At 53.6% G+C, this 12,228-nt stretch overlaps 5 protein-coding genes across 5 annotated transcripts; 2 read left to right on the top strand and 3 right to left on the bottom strand.

Moving 5' to 3' along the window:
• Positions 1-10: 10 nt before the first annotated feature.
• On the bottom strand, positions 11-2,451 carry EI97DRAFT_429987 (glucose-methanol-choline oxidoreductase-like protein). The gene is made up of 2 exons (XM_033797575.1): positions 886-2,451; positions 11-834 (listed from the first exon to the last, which is right to left on the bottom strand). Exons 1-2 carry the CDS (start codon positions 1,974-1,976, stop codon positions 297-299), a joined length of 1,629 nt encoding a protein of 542 aa, XP_033657774.1. The 5' UTR covers positions 1,977-2,451; the 3' UTR covers positions 11-296.
• A 207-nt stretch (positions 2,452-2,658) lies between these two features.
• EI97DRAFT_429986 (betaine aldehyde dehydrogenase) lies at positions 2,659-4,616 on the top strand. Its single transcript, XM_033797574.1, has one exon. The coding sequence runs from the start codon at positions 3,086-3,088 to the stop codon at positions 4,598-4,600; it is 1,515 nt and encodes a 504-aa protein (XP_033657773.1). The 5' UTR covers positions 2,659-3,085; the 3' UTR covers positions 4,601-4,616.
• A 139-nt stretch (positions 4,617-4,755) lies between these two features.
• EI97DRAFT_115248 (L-galactose dehydrogenase-like protein (L-GalDH)) lies at positions 4,756-6,507 on the bottom strand. Its single transcript, XM_033792997.1, has one exon. The coding sequence runs from the start codon at positions 6,230-6,232 to the stop codon at positions 4,910-4,912; it is 1,323 nt and encodes a 440-aa protein (XP_033657772.1). The 5' UTR covers positions 6,233-6,507; the 3' UTR covers positions 4,756-4,909.
• A 1,887-nt stretch (positions 6,508-8,394) lies between these two features.
• EI97DRAFT_477957 (uncharacterized protein) lies at positions 8,395-10,233 on the bottom strand. The gene is made up of 3 exons (XM_033801974.1): positions 9,873-10,233; positions 9,088-9,819; positions 8,395-9,036 (listed from the first exon to the last, which is right to left on the bottom strand). Exons 1-3 carry the CDS (start codon positions 10,058-10,060, stop codon positions 8,778-8,780), a joined length of 1,179 nt encoding a protein of 392 aa, XP_033657771.1. The 5' UTR covers positions 10,061-10,233; the 3' UTR covers positions 8,395-8,777.
• A 676-nt stretch (positions 10,234-10,909) lies between these two features.
• EI97DRAFT_455142 (uncharacterized protein) lies at positions 10,910-12,003 on the top strand (the record flags this gene model as incomplete). The annotated part of the gene is made up of 3 exons (XM_033800616.1): positions 10,910-11,145; positions 11,196-11,903; positions 11,952-12,003. 3 exons carry the CDS (start codon positions 10,910-10,912, stop codon positions 12,001-12,003), a joined length of 996 nt encoding a protein of 331 aa, XP_033657770.1.
• Positions 12,004-12,228: the final 225 nt, after the last annotated feature.

Genomic DNA, 12,228 nt, shown 5'->3' with positions numbered 1-12,228 from the left:
CGAGACTCATCCGTGAACAATGACCGTACTCCATGTACAGAGACCGCGCAATCTCAACGCGGAGACAAGGACATACGGTCATCCTACTATTGGTAATATCTTGGGTAATCAAAACTGAGGTATATACGACCCGCCCACCAAGGCATCTAGATGTAAAAATGCACAACTTTTCCTCCAAATGCCACAAGAGTCTACTCTATAATAGCGGACGCGGTACTCCCGCCATAAGAATAGAGAAATCAATCATACACGCGTGAACATCACACTCGTACGCTCAGCTAGAGGCCATGGCGACCTCACAACTTCTCCTTCTCCAGACCCCTCCAACCCCAGCTCTGCGCAATCAGCTCAGCAGCCCTCTCCCCAACACCCAAAACGGTCAACATGGGGTTGATGGTCGTCATCTCCGGGAAGACACCTGCATCTGCAATCCTCACGCCCTTCAGGCCACGGATTCTCAACTCGGGATCTACAACGGCGAGCGGATCGCGCTGCACGTCACCCATCTTGGTGGTGCCTGCGGGGTGGTAGACCGTATGCGCAACCTTGCGTCCATACTCGGAGAGTGCCTCGTCGGAGGTGATGGCAGGGCCAGGGGCGACCTCGCGTTTGATCCAGTCCTTGAAGGGGGCCTGCTTGGCAACCTCGCGGGCAGCCTTGAGGCCGGCGACGATGGTGGCAGCATCATAGCCCTCGGGATCGGTGAAGTAGCGGAAGTCCAGGGCAGGCTTAACCGAGGGGTCGGCAGAGGTGAGATAGATGCGGCCGCGAGAACGCGGACGAGGGATGTTGGGCGTCATGCAGAAGGCGTCAATGGGCGTGTCATAACCGAGGCTGAACAGTATCGTTAGCTTGAATACTCGTTTTTCCGCTGACAAGACTCACCGAGCTGTATTCAAACAGAAGGGAATCTGATAGCAGTGCATCATGATATCGACAATGTCACCATCGTCGCCCGCCGCATTGGGAACTTCGCGGCGCAGGAAGATGCCAGCATCCGAGTCCATGGTGGTCTGGTTCGGAGGTACTGGCTTGTTCAATTCCCAGATAATGATACTTTCCGGATGATCTAGCAGGTTCTCGCCAACACCGGGAATGTCCTTGACGACCGGGATGCCGAGTTCAGACAGCTGCTGCTTGGGACCTAGACCGGAGAGAAGGAGTAGGCGGGGCGTATCCACGGCGCCTGCGCAGAGGATGGTCTCAGCCTTGGGGTTCAGCGTGCGCTTCTCGCCGTCCTGGAAGGTCACGTTGACGCCGGTGACCCTGTCGCCCGCAACGTTGACCTTGCTGACCCAGGCATTGGTCAAGACGGTCAAGTTGTTGCGGTTTTCGTCTCCACGGAGGATAGGATGAATGTAGGCAACGCTCGCGCTGCTGCGGCGGCCATCATCGGGATTGTAGGAAACGGAGAAGAAGCCAACGCAAGGTCTCAATCCCCCTTTGGTTTTGATTTCGTGGTTGAAGTCATGGCAGACGGGAATGTTCAGGGCCTTGGAGCAGGAATCCACCCAGTCGAGGCAGAGCTGATTCCTGTGCCTCTCATGTACGGGCTGCACGGTATTGCGGAGGTTGTCCAGCACCCGCATGAACGTTTTGAAACCCCAACCTTTGCAACCTTGCGCCTCCCACCTCTTGCAATCGTACTCAAATGGGCGGAAAGAGATTAGAGTGTTATGGGAGGAGCAGCCGCCGAGGACCTTTGCACGAGAGTGCCGGATATACGAGTTACCCATGGGCTGTTCGGTGGTGCCATAATCGTAGTCCAGCTCGCCTCCCAGCAGACTCAGCCAGTCCTTCAGCAGCAGAACACGGTCGTCCTTGAAATCGCTGGGGCCTGCCTCAATGAGGAGGACGGACTTGTGGGGCAGGTATTCGGACAAACGAGAGGCAATGACACAGCCCGCTGTGCCGCCGCCGACGATGATGAAGTCGTAGGAGGCATCCTTAGGGAGCGTGGTAGTCGTCGGAGCCATTTTGAAAGAGATCAATGCGGGCAAAGGAGTGTGGCTATGTTGCTGGGGATATCTGGATATAACTGATCTATATGTAAAAGCGAGCTTAGGCCCCCAGGATAGGAACGGATGTAAGATGGAAAGAAAAAAAGCTCCAATAGCGTCCGGGGCGCTTGCTTATGGAGGCAGCCAAGACGCAGATGGTCAGGCGTTATCCCGCTGTAAAAAAATCGGTGATGGGCGCCCCGAGTTTTGTCTCACTTGTCTCAGGAACGGGACGCGCGGGTGCCGAATGAAGTTAGTCTAGTGGGTAGTTCAGTGAAGGGTGTGGGCGCCTTGCGAGTTGGCCGTAAGGAATCGGTTCAAGTTATTTGTACGGCTTCCGTCGCCGAACTTCCGCAGGATAAGTCTTTTAACAACGTGCATGATTGCTGAAGTAGGCAGAGTGGCTCTTTTGATATGCAGTTGAAGAGAACAAACGATGGTGCAACTTCTGCGTTGGATGGTGCGATGAATGTGAATCCCGTCATTGATGGAAGGGTGCGCACGTGCCAGCCCCGCAAAACCAGTGGACCAGTGACGTGAGTGGAAGTCGTTGTGCCAAGAATCTTGGCAACGCTAGCCCTTTACGGTTTGGTAGCTTGGCGAACTGGCAAGGCCGTCCATGTGCGACTCGTCAGCTCTCTCCGTCCTTTGACCACCAAATGGCTTGGGTGAAGGAACGGCGTTGCTCCTGGCGTGCTTCCTCAATTTCCCAGCAGTGTTTGCACCCTTGGTATTGCTGCACCGCGCGTTTTTTATCTTATTCAAAGGGTTGATCATTATTATTATCCTTTTTATTTACCCCCTGCACAGGCTGCATTGGACCTCGGAGCTACCCCACCACCCAGGCCCTCAGGTATCCTGCATCAGCAACCTTCACTCACCACTTTGCTTGTATATACCGGGGAATTCGGCCAGTGCGCCTTTTTATCGATGTCCGGCATATTGAATCTTTGTCAAACATTCCTTCGTTTATAATCCTCTGAGCGGCCGAATTGATCTCGCGGTTTAGGCCTAATCTTCCTCTCCGGAACAACTATTTCTTGAAAACGACTCCCAGATCCCTTCTCTGAAACCCGCCCTCCACCATGTCTCTCCCCTACCCTCCCCGATACGCCTACTACGACGGCAAACTCCAAACCTCAGCCTCCTCCCCGACGCCCTTCCAATCCATCAACCCGGCAACCAACACTCCCCTCGCCGATATCCACCCAACCAACACCTCCTCAATAGACGCCGCCATCCGCTCCGCAGAACGTGCCTTCCCCTCGTGGTCCTCCACCCCAGCCATCGAACGAGCCCGCATCCTCCACCGCGCAGCCTCCCTCCTCCGCGCCCGCAACGACGAACTCGCCAGGGTAGAAACCCACGACACGGGCAAACCCTTCACCGAGACCTCGACCGTCGACATCGTCACCGGCGCCGACGTCCTCGAGTACTTCGCCTCGCTCGTCGCGAGCGGCGGCCTCAATGGTGAAACCATCTCCCTGCGCCCCGACGCCTGGGTCTACACCACCAAGAACCCGCTCGGGGTATGCGCAGGCATCGGCGCCTGGAACTACCCGATCCAGATCGCGCTGTGGAAATCCGCGCCGTGCCTCGCTGCGGGGAACACGATGGTGTATAAGCCTTCGGAATTCACGCCGCTGCATTCGACCCTGTTGGCGGAGATCTACTCCAAAGCCGGTGTGCCTCCGGGTGTTTTCAACGTCGTCCAGGGCGGTGGAGACGTCGGCGCATACGTGACCACACACCCCTCCATCGCCAAAGTCAGCTTCACGGGACAGGTTAGCACAGGTCGAAAGGTCGCAGGTAGCGCTGCAGGAGGGATGAAGTACGTCACCATGGAGCTGGGCGGTAAATCCGCATGCATCATCCTGCCGGACGCAGATATCGACCAAGCGGTCGACGGCGCCATGATGGCGAATTTCTTCTCCACGGGCCAGGTATGCACAAACGGCACACGAGTCTTCGTTCCGGAATCGATAAAACAGCAATTCGAGGAGAAATTGGTAGAAAAGATGCAGCACGTCAGGGCCGGAGACGTCATGGCCCCCGAGACCAACTTCGGGCCCTTGGTCAGTAAAACGCATTTTGACAAGGTGCAACGATACATTCGCCACGGCATCAAAGTCGATAAAGCTACAGTCTTGTACGGCGGCCCGGAAACACCGGAATGGTTGGCTTCGCACAAGGACCAGGAATACAAGAACGGGTTCTGGGTCAAACCCACCGTCTTCACAAACTGCACCGACGAAATGACCATTGTCCAGGAGGAAATCTTCGGCCCCGTAATGTCCATCCTCACCTACAAGACCATTGACGAAGTAGTCAGGCGTGCAAACGACACTCCCCTGGGCCTTGCAGCAGGTGTCTTCACCAAAGACTTGAATTTCGCGCATCAGGTGATTGCGCGGTTGGAGGCGGGCATCACCTGGGTGAATACGTGGGGCGAGTCGCCGGCCGAAATGTCGGTCGGAGGCTGGAAGATGAGTGGTGTCGGGGTGGAGAATGGGAAGAAGGGACTCGAGGCGTGGGTGAGGAATAAGAGTACGCTGGTGGACATGGCGGGACAGGTGCCGACGGTGTTTGCGAAATTGTAGGTTGTGACGAGCTATGCTTCGAACTCTTCAGTATATGATGGCGTCGAAAGCGATGCATGATACCAACTTGTAGAATATGTAGAGAAGCACACGACAATGCGTATATGGCACGATATCAGGAAAAACAACAAATCCTCTCCCATGCCCTTCTATCAATTGCGCCTTTGTATGCCAGGAATGCAAACCCAAGGAACCTAGAATCAAAGGCAATGTGCTTACTCACAAAACTCAACGTTTGGAATCCCCTTCTCCCCCGGCTCAGTAGTCTTCACCGACGGCTTAGGCTCTTGGACTCCCGGCGGGCGTCGATCATGGTGCGTCTTCCTTCTTTCCCTCGCTCTGGCCCTCAATCTGCCCCTTCTTCCTCTGATTCACAAACCCCTTCGGAGGACTGTCCCACGCGTAGTTGAACCACTCTCCCAGGACCTCCTGCACCCCCTCCGCCAACATCTCAACCGCCTCCCTCCTATTCCTCGACCACTCCCGCGCCCTCTTCCATCGCCCCGTCTGCACAGCCTTATCCTCACCTCCCTCCAACCCATCCAATATGCTCCTCCACATCAGCATCGTCATCTCCAACTCCTTCGCATTCGACACCCCGATCACACTGATCCCAAACTTCGTCCCTCTACCCACATCCTCATTCGATTCCTCCTTCCCGGGTAAGCCCGACACAGGGTGCGCTCTCGAACCCGCAGCTGCGCCCGCAGAGATCCACGTCTCGAGCGCCCAGCGCAAGGCAACCACCTCCAATCTCTCCCCCACTCCGTCGCAGAACTCGCTAGCCCTGCGCACCGCAGCTCTCAATTCGCGGCTAGCGGGGTGGAAATCGCCCAGCGCTCCCACGGGGACGCCTTCTCTCCTCAATAACCCCATACCCAGGGGACTTGCGTTCGTGACGACTTGGACACCGGCAGCGGCAAGCCGGTCGATCCCGCCAGGGCCTCCGAGCGTCCGGTTCTGCAAAGTGAAATTGGCAAACGATTGGACTGCATCTACTGGTTCGCCAGTTTCGCGGAGGATGAGTTCGGCGACGGAACCGAGGACACCTATAGGGTAGCCCGAGATTCCTATATATCGAATCGTTCCTTCCTCGTCTCTGATTCTTCGGAGTTCGCGGACCGCGGTGACGACTTCGTCCGGAGACACGTACTCGATGTCATGGCAGTAGACGAGGTCGAGGTAGGGAGTTTGCAGGCGCCGCAAGCTGCGCGCAATGCTCGTTCTTATCCAGGCGGGGCTGTAGTCGAACTCTGAAGACGCGATGCGACCGACTTTTGTAAGGAGGAGGTATGAATCTCGAGGGAAGGTGGAGCGGACGAAAGGGGTGGCGAGGGCAGCGCCGAGGAGTTGCTCGGAGGGACCGTAGTAGGGAGACGTGTCGAAGGCGCGGATGCCGTAGTCGAGGGCGGAGGCGACGAGGCCGGTCGTGTCGAGGGAGAAGGGGTCGGAGTTGTACTGGTGGTTGAAGGTTGCGGTGCCGAAGATGAGTGGTGGGAGGATGGAGGAGAGCGGGGTGCGGTGACCGTTGCTACAGGAGTAGGGGATCGGTTTTTGCATTTTTGGGACAGCGGAAGTGGTTACTGAGGGCCCAGAGGGGTCCAAAGGGTATTGGCTTTGCGTAGAAGCCATTGTGATGTGGAGGGGTACGCCTGTCCGAGGAGGAGGATTGTCGGTCTAGTATGTTGCGGTAGTGTGAGAAGATACAGAGAAATTCTGCACTCATACAGGAGCTGAAGATTGGAAGAGAGTTCTGACGTATAAATAAGGTACACGGTAAACGCGGAACCTAGATCTAGCCGGCGATCGCTGGCGGAGAGTGAGTTTTGAGTCTGACCCCACCAGCCCTCATGATGGCCTGGGGTCGACTAACGCCGAGGCTGCAAGGAATTCATGACGCCATTGACGTTGAGGACATGAGACTCCCCAGTTGCTTTGAGCTAAATGTTGTGCAAACGTGGCCATATTATTCGTCAACCACGACCTTGAAGCCAATTGCCGCAACTTGCGATAAGGGAAGTGAGGGGAGTGTGTGAGACAAAAAAGTCGATGTCAGAGGCAGAAAGGACTCCCCGCCAAGTGTGGCTGGTGCGTGTGGCTATGCTCCCATAGACCACATTCGTATTGTACGTGTGCTGTCTTTGTATCTCCTCCCATATCAAACGGACAAGAACTAAATGGTGACGTTAGAAATGCGATACCGATGAAGAAACTAGTTGTGATATCCAAATTTCAGCAAGGTTCTTATGCTCCAATCTCTCCAGATTTGCAGAGCCTCAACATCCATCTTTGGGTGCGAGCAATTGTGTTTAAATCCATTTGGTTGGGTTGATCGCCCCTCGTCTTGCAGTTTCAATTCGTTCACCGTCATGTATCAGATATTGTCGTCGACATCTCGGATGCTGCTTACGATGTATTCATGCACAGCTCTCCAGTTCGCTCAAGTTGAAAACATACCACCATTCTATGCATTCCAATTCGTCTCTCAGATCAGTGGTAGCACTTAGAACTCACAGGAACCTGGATTCGAGACTTCGAGACGTGATTTTCTTCAGACCGTTCTACTATACCTTTTCGCTCGTAGTTTGTTCGCCTTCACACTTCCGTGGAGAAGGGTCTTAAACGTTGCTGATCTCATAGCAAAGACACGGGTATTCCCGGCCTCCTGGCGAGTTGCAGTGGAAGATCCTCACACCGGCGATGGTCTTTTCACCGAGTTCTGCTTTGTGTTGCATGAGGAAATAGCCCGTGCCGACTGCGTTTGGCATGCCTGATTTCGCAGTTAGCAGATATCAGTCGCGCCAGATTCTGCAAAATCTAGACGAACCTATAAGTGTTACCCCCCTCTATTAAAGCGTGATTATCCTTTTCCTTGGCCACGGGATCGGTCGGCCTCTTCTGGAACTCAGGTGTCTTGTAAGAGTTAGCTACGTCTTTGAAGTTCACGGGACCCAGCCAACCTCCCCCTCCCAGCCCCGATCCCCAACAGCATTTCCGCACCTACACCTAATTTTCCGTCTCCTATATAAACTACAATTATTCTTATTACAATCGCCCTGAAACAGGATAGCGAGAAAGGTCTAGCAGCTTCCAATGCTGAGGCTGAGTCACGCAGTATTGCACTGATTCGGCTGCTCGACCTTTTTGGCATTTGGAGGGCCTTTGTTCGAGTCCTACTGTGGTCTATAGTTTTCTTTTTTTTTTTTGTTTCAAATGAGAGTCCCAGCGCGCGATGATCTCCGAATTCTGCCTACTTGCTATAGTCGTGGCTAGAGCGCATGCGCATGCGAAAAGAGCTGCGATAGCGATTCAAGCTGGATTTATCGCAGTTGTGTTGAGAGGTTGGCGGAGTCGAAAGGGAAGGAGCGGTGGGAGGGAGGTGGTTGATAATGGCGCGACGCTCAAGTGAAATCAAGTGAACGAGCGCATTTTAGGTATTTCATCTGGAGTGTGAGTACACAGTAAACTTGAAAAGACTGAAGTAATCATGACAACAAATATATCGTTTAACAGTGCTATACATGCAAGACAGACGAAGACCTCCTTATGTGCATATATGACGAAGTGAAGAAGCGACGGCATGTCTGACGAAAGGAAACTGGGTTGTGATAATCTTTAAGGGGGAATCTGAACTTCCAGGCATTGACAATCAATGGGTCGACATTATTTGAGAAGCTCACAGCGTGAACAGAAATCATGCTCCAGCCTGTCAGTGCACGATTCGTGAGGCTCCCTCATGGTCTATATTCTCTACTGTCTAGTTCCTGTACTTCGACCGGACTCGTATAAGCCGCCAATTCGGGCGCATACTTCATGGTCGCTGGCATTTCGGAGGGGATGGCCAGTATATTTGGCCGACTGTGATAAGGCGGCGTAGGGGGCTTATCCGCCGCATTCACGGTTTTTTCACGGGCCTTGCGTCGCATTCGCATTCTTAGCACGATGAATGCTGTGCCGACCAGGAGCACTATCGCTCCAACGGCGCCCGCAACGATACCCCCAATGACCGGGCCCGAGAATTTTGTCTTGCTTGCTGGTTGTTGAGATACAGGGTCAGAGCTGGGTACTGGTGTTGGATCGGGAGGAGTGGGTTGTTCAGCGCCTTGTTCGGAACAGATTTCAGTTGCAATGGTATTCTCCGCAGTTAATGCTCTTGGTTTAGGTTTTCCTGGATTCTTTACGGCCTGCCAGATAGAAATGTTTCCGTCTCATGATTAACACTTAGATAAGCAGAGGTGAAGAACAGCCGCCCAAGGATTGGAAGGTCGTTCTGGTTAATCTCTTGAATCGGATCGATGGGCAGATTCCGCACCGTCTCGTTTGTCCGCACTTTCCCGGTGGAAACGTCGACATACTTGTCCGGTACCACAAGTTGAGTATTGGGTATTCGGATGGAGATGCTGTTCTGCAGTGAGAGTGTCAAATCGCCATAGAAGCTGAGAGCCCGAGTCAGTACACCAGAAACTAGGATCCTTCTAGAGACCTACACTCCTTCGGGTTCGAAGAGCATAGTCCAGAAATTGAACCCGAGTGCTCGAGACTCCACACCACCAGGATAATTTCCTCCCGCCAGTTTGACAAAGTTCTCCCAATGCTTGAGAGGCATAGTCATGAGACCGGGGTAGTCCGGTTGAAGGCAGGCTTGCATAACAGTGGATCGTTGTCCCAGGAAGATACTGGTATCTGTACCATTCGGCCAATTCAAAGATATGTCGTTCAAGGCTACGAGCATACCAGTCCCGCAGGTAAAGTCGTACGTGAAGCCCGACGTGAACTTCTTGGTGTCAACTCCCGTTAACGCTTCATCGATGCCGCCCAGTATCAGTGATCCAGTCGTCTGCTGATCAGCAGGACCAGAAGCGAGCCCCCAGAAAATGGAATACGCACGCGCTCCAATCTTCCCGGCTTCTTTCAAGAAGATTAAGAATGACGAATTTTTGCCAACGCCCAACTGAGCTTGCGGCTTGTACTGCTGATCCAAGTCCTTCTTGGGTACACCAATGGTGATACCATTGATAGGAAGATCCGGTTGAGCAAACAAATTGTCCTTGAACCAATCTGCACTTGTGCCATCATTGTCACGGTAGTTGTCAACCTTTGAGGCCGTTGACGATTTCGAGATATCATATTGTCCGCCGCGGTAGGTGAAACAGCCAGCATCGGAGAAGCTATCATCGCATAGCCCGTCTTGTCCATATATGTAGGTCTCGTTCCTCCCGCTGCGGTAGTGTGTTAGAAACAGAAATCCTATAAGGTCTTTGGGGCCACTTGCGCATTGACGAGGAAAGATATGTTTTTGGAAGGGGTGCCTACTGCAAGTCCAACGCCTCGAACATTGGCTCCAGCAGACAGCTCTACATCGCTGATGGGAAGCAGCAACGGCTTTGGTGCACATTTGGAATACACAATAACGGCGAACAAGAAGGGTATCAGAAGGAAAGACAAAGCCCGAGCGATCATGTCGACCGTGTGACTGAAACAGGAACGAACGTATATACAAAACAACGACGCAAAAGAGACAGAGAAAAGAGAGTCACGCAGGCGCAGCCTTGAAATGGAGGGTCCAAGTCGCGCTGCGCACGGCTCCACATATTACCCAGCTAACGTACGTTGGAACTGGCGATGCAGGAGTGCGGCGTAGCACCACAACAACGGCCAAACCTACTTTTGCTTGCCCGCCTATGCACGAGTGCGGGCGCTTAGAATCTGCCTAAGGCTTTATGGTGCTCCAGTTGCTGTCTCCGAAGGCAAAAATGACACCTTATTACGGCTGGGAGAAAGTTTGCAAAGATGTAGTTAGGCCCGACTTATGTTGACTTGTTGTACGTCGGCTTGAGCGGACGTAGAAGGTCAATCTCTCGCCTATGGGTATGGAGTACTGTGTATGTAGGCCACGTATACCATGACGCACCGAGTGGCACAACGAGCGAAGCAGGAGAGCCTGGAGGTGAACGTGAATGTACTCTGTTGAGCACTACAAGTTGAATCCAAGGCATGATGCCAAGGCGGGTCGAAGCGCGCAGAGCCGTTATGGGCTAGACTAGCGCCCGTCCTCGCCCGTCTCGTCCCAACTCCAGCCAACGGACCTATCACGTAGGTTGCTGAACCCCTGGGCGTCTCTTGATACAGCCGCCACGATCGGCAAAGCCAGAGAGAGTGAGCTGTGCCGCATTTTGATCGCAGACGTTGCCTCGAAGATGAGCAACACTTTATTAACCATGTACTCCGTAGGCTGTCGCTCTACGGTTGTCCCTGAGGCTCTCCTTTGCCGCTGTTCAGACCTCGACAGTGCTCAACCTGCCCTGCAAGATGCGGATCGGGCGCCAGCTACATCTGCTCATTATCGCCGTTCTTCTGCTGTCCTCCTTCCTCTTTCTTCGATCAAGCTGGAGTGACGTCGAGGCCGGAAATCACTCTTCCCCTGGCTGGATATATGAAGCGAAGGAGCCGGATGTTGCTGATGGAGCTGCTCAGAAAACAGACCTGCACAACCAACCGGTCCTCGATCATCCCACGAAATCAGCGGAGGAGCGGTTGACCAGCAGGTCATTGTTCCAGCGAGTTTGCTTCGCTTTCTCCCGCTCACTGATCACAGTTACTCGGTACATCCGACAGAGACGGATGTAGTGAACGAAGCTGCACCAGACGTACCAGTACCCGACCGTGTAGTTGTCATTGGAAGGCTACAAAGTGAAGACACGAGCTGGGTAGGCGAGGAACTACGGGACTGGCAGCATGCCATATACATCGTGGATGATACCAACAGCACTCACCCGCATACGACAATGAACAAAGGACGAGAGGCGATGCCCTATCTCACGTACTTGCTGGACCATTACCACAAACTCCCCTCCACTATTGCGTTCCTCCACGCTCATCGCGCTGGTTACCCCTTGGCTTGGCATAACGAAGGCGAGGACGGGTATGATGCGGTTGAGATGCTGCGGACGCTCAACATTGATTTTGTGCAACGTAACGGCTACGCAAATCTTCGCTGCATTCACATCCCTGGCTGCCCAGATGAGATACAGCCGTTCAGGAACCCGAGAGAGGATCATCGCTCTGCCGAACACGCCATGCCAGATGCCTGGGCATACATGTTCAATAATACAGATGTTCCTGAGAAAATAGGGACACCGTGCTGCGCCCAGTTTGCCGTCTCTCGGAGCCAGGTTCTCAAGAGACCACTGTCAGATTATCAACGCTATATGGATTGGCTCATCCAAACCCCTCTGACTGACGATGTCTCTGGGAGAGTGTTTGAATATCTGTGGCATATTATTTTCGGTCGCAGTCCTGTTTAGTAAGTTGAAGCTCTTCTCCGTGTGCCACGAGACTGACAACATCACAGCTGCCCTTCTCATGAGCAATGCTATTGCGACGTGTATGGACGGTGTCCGTGAGAGCTCAGAGTCTGTCTTCACACAAATCGTTCTGGGGTGTTACTCCAACTATCGCCAAAGCGTTATTACTACACTCATGACCCGGGTAGGCCCACAGTGGATTAGGACGCTCCGCCGAGCAGCGTATACACTTGATGCCCACTACGCACGATGTCCCTGTCCACGAAAGCGAAGGTGGGACACCGAAATGTGTCCGGTGGCCATCTTTTGCTCGTAGCGGCCCTT

This window comes from Westerdykella ornata (genome assembly GCF_010094085.1).
Source record: "Westerdykella ornata strain CBS 379.55 unplaced genomic scaffold EI97scaffold_2, whole genome shotgun sequence".
In the NCBI taxonomy this organism is placed as follows: Eukaryota; Fungi; Ascomycota; class Dothideomycetes; order Pleosporales; family Sporormiaceae; genus Westerdykella; species Westerdykella ornata.
Note: the sequence above shows the minus strand (reverse complement) of the source record. Positions and strands in the feature narration are given on the sequence as shown.

Bases quoted from the DNA above. Each gene is read 5' to 3' on its own strand.
- EI97DRAFT_429987 (XM_033797575.1), bottom strand. From the start codon at position 1,976: ATGGCTCCGACGACTACCACGCTCCCTAAGGATGCCTCCTACGACTTC. The intron at 835-885 runs GTGAGTCTTGTC...GATACTGTTCAG, and splicing joins TTCTGTTTGAATACAGCTCG to CCTCGGTTATGACACGCCCA.
- EI97DRAFT_429986 (XM_033797574.1), top strand. From the start codon at position 3,086: ATGTCTCTCCCCTACCCTCCCCGATACGCCTACTACGACGGCAAACTC.
- EI97DRAFT_115248 (XM_033792997.1), bottom strand. From the start codon at position 6,232: ATGGCTTCTACGCAAAGCCAATACCCTTTGGACCCCTCTGGGCCCTCA.
- EI97DRAFT_477957 (XM_033801974.1), bottom strand. From the start codon at position 10,060: ATGATCGCTCGGGCTTTGTCTTTCCTTCTGATACCCTTCTTGTTCGCC. The intron at 9,820-9,872 runs GCAAGTGGCCCC...ACACTACCGCAG, and splicing joins ATATCTTTCCTCGTCAATGC to CGGGAGGAACGAGACCTACA. The intron at 9,037-9,087 runs GTAGGTCTCTAG...TCGGGCTCTCAG, and splicing joins CTCTTCGAACCCGAAGGAGT to CTTCTATGGCGATTTGACAC.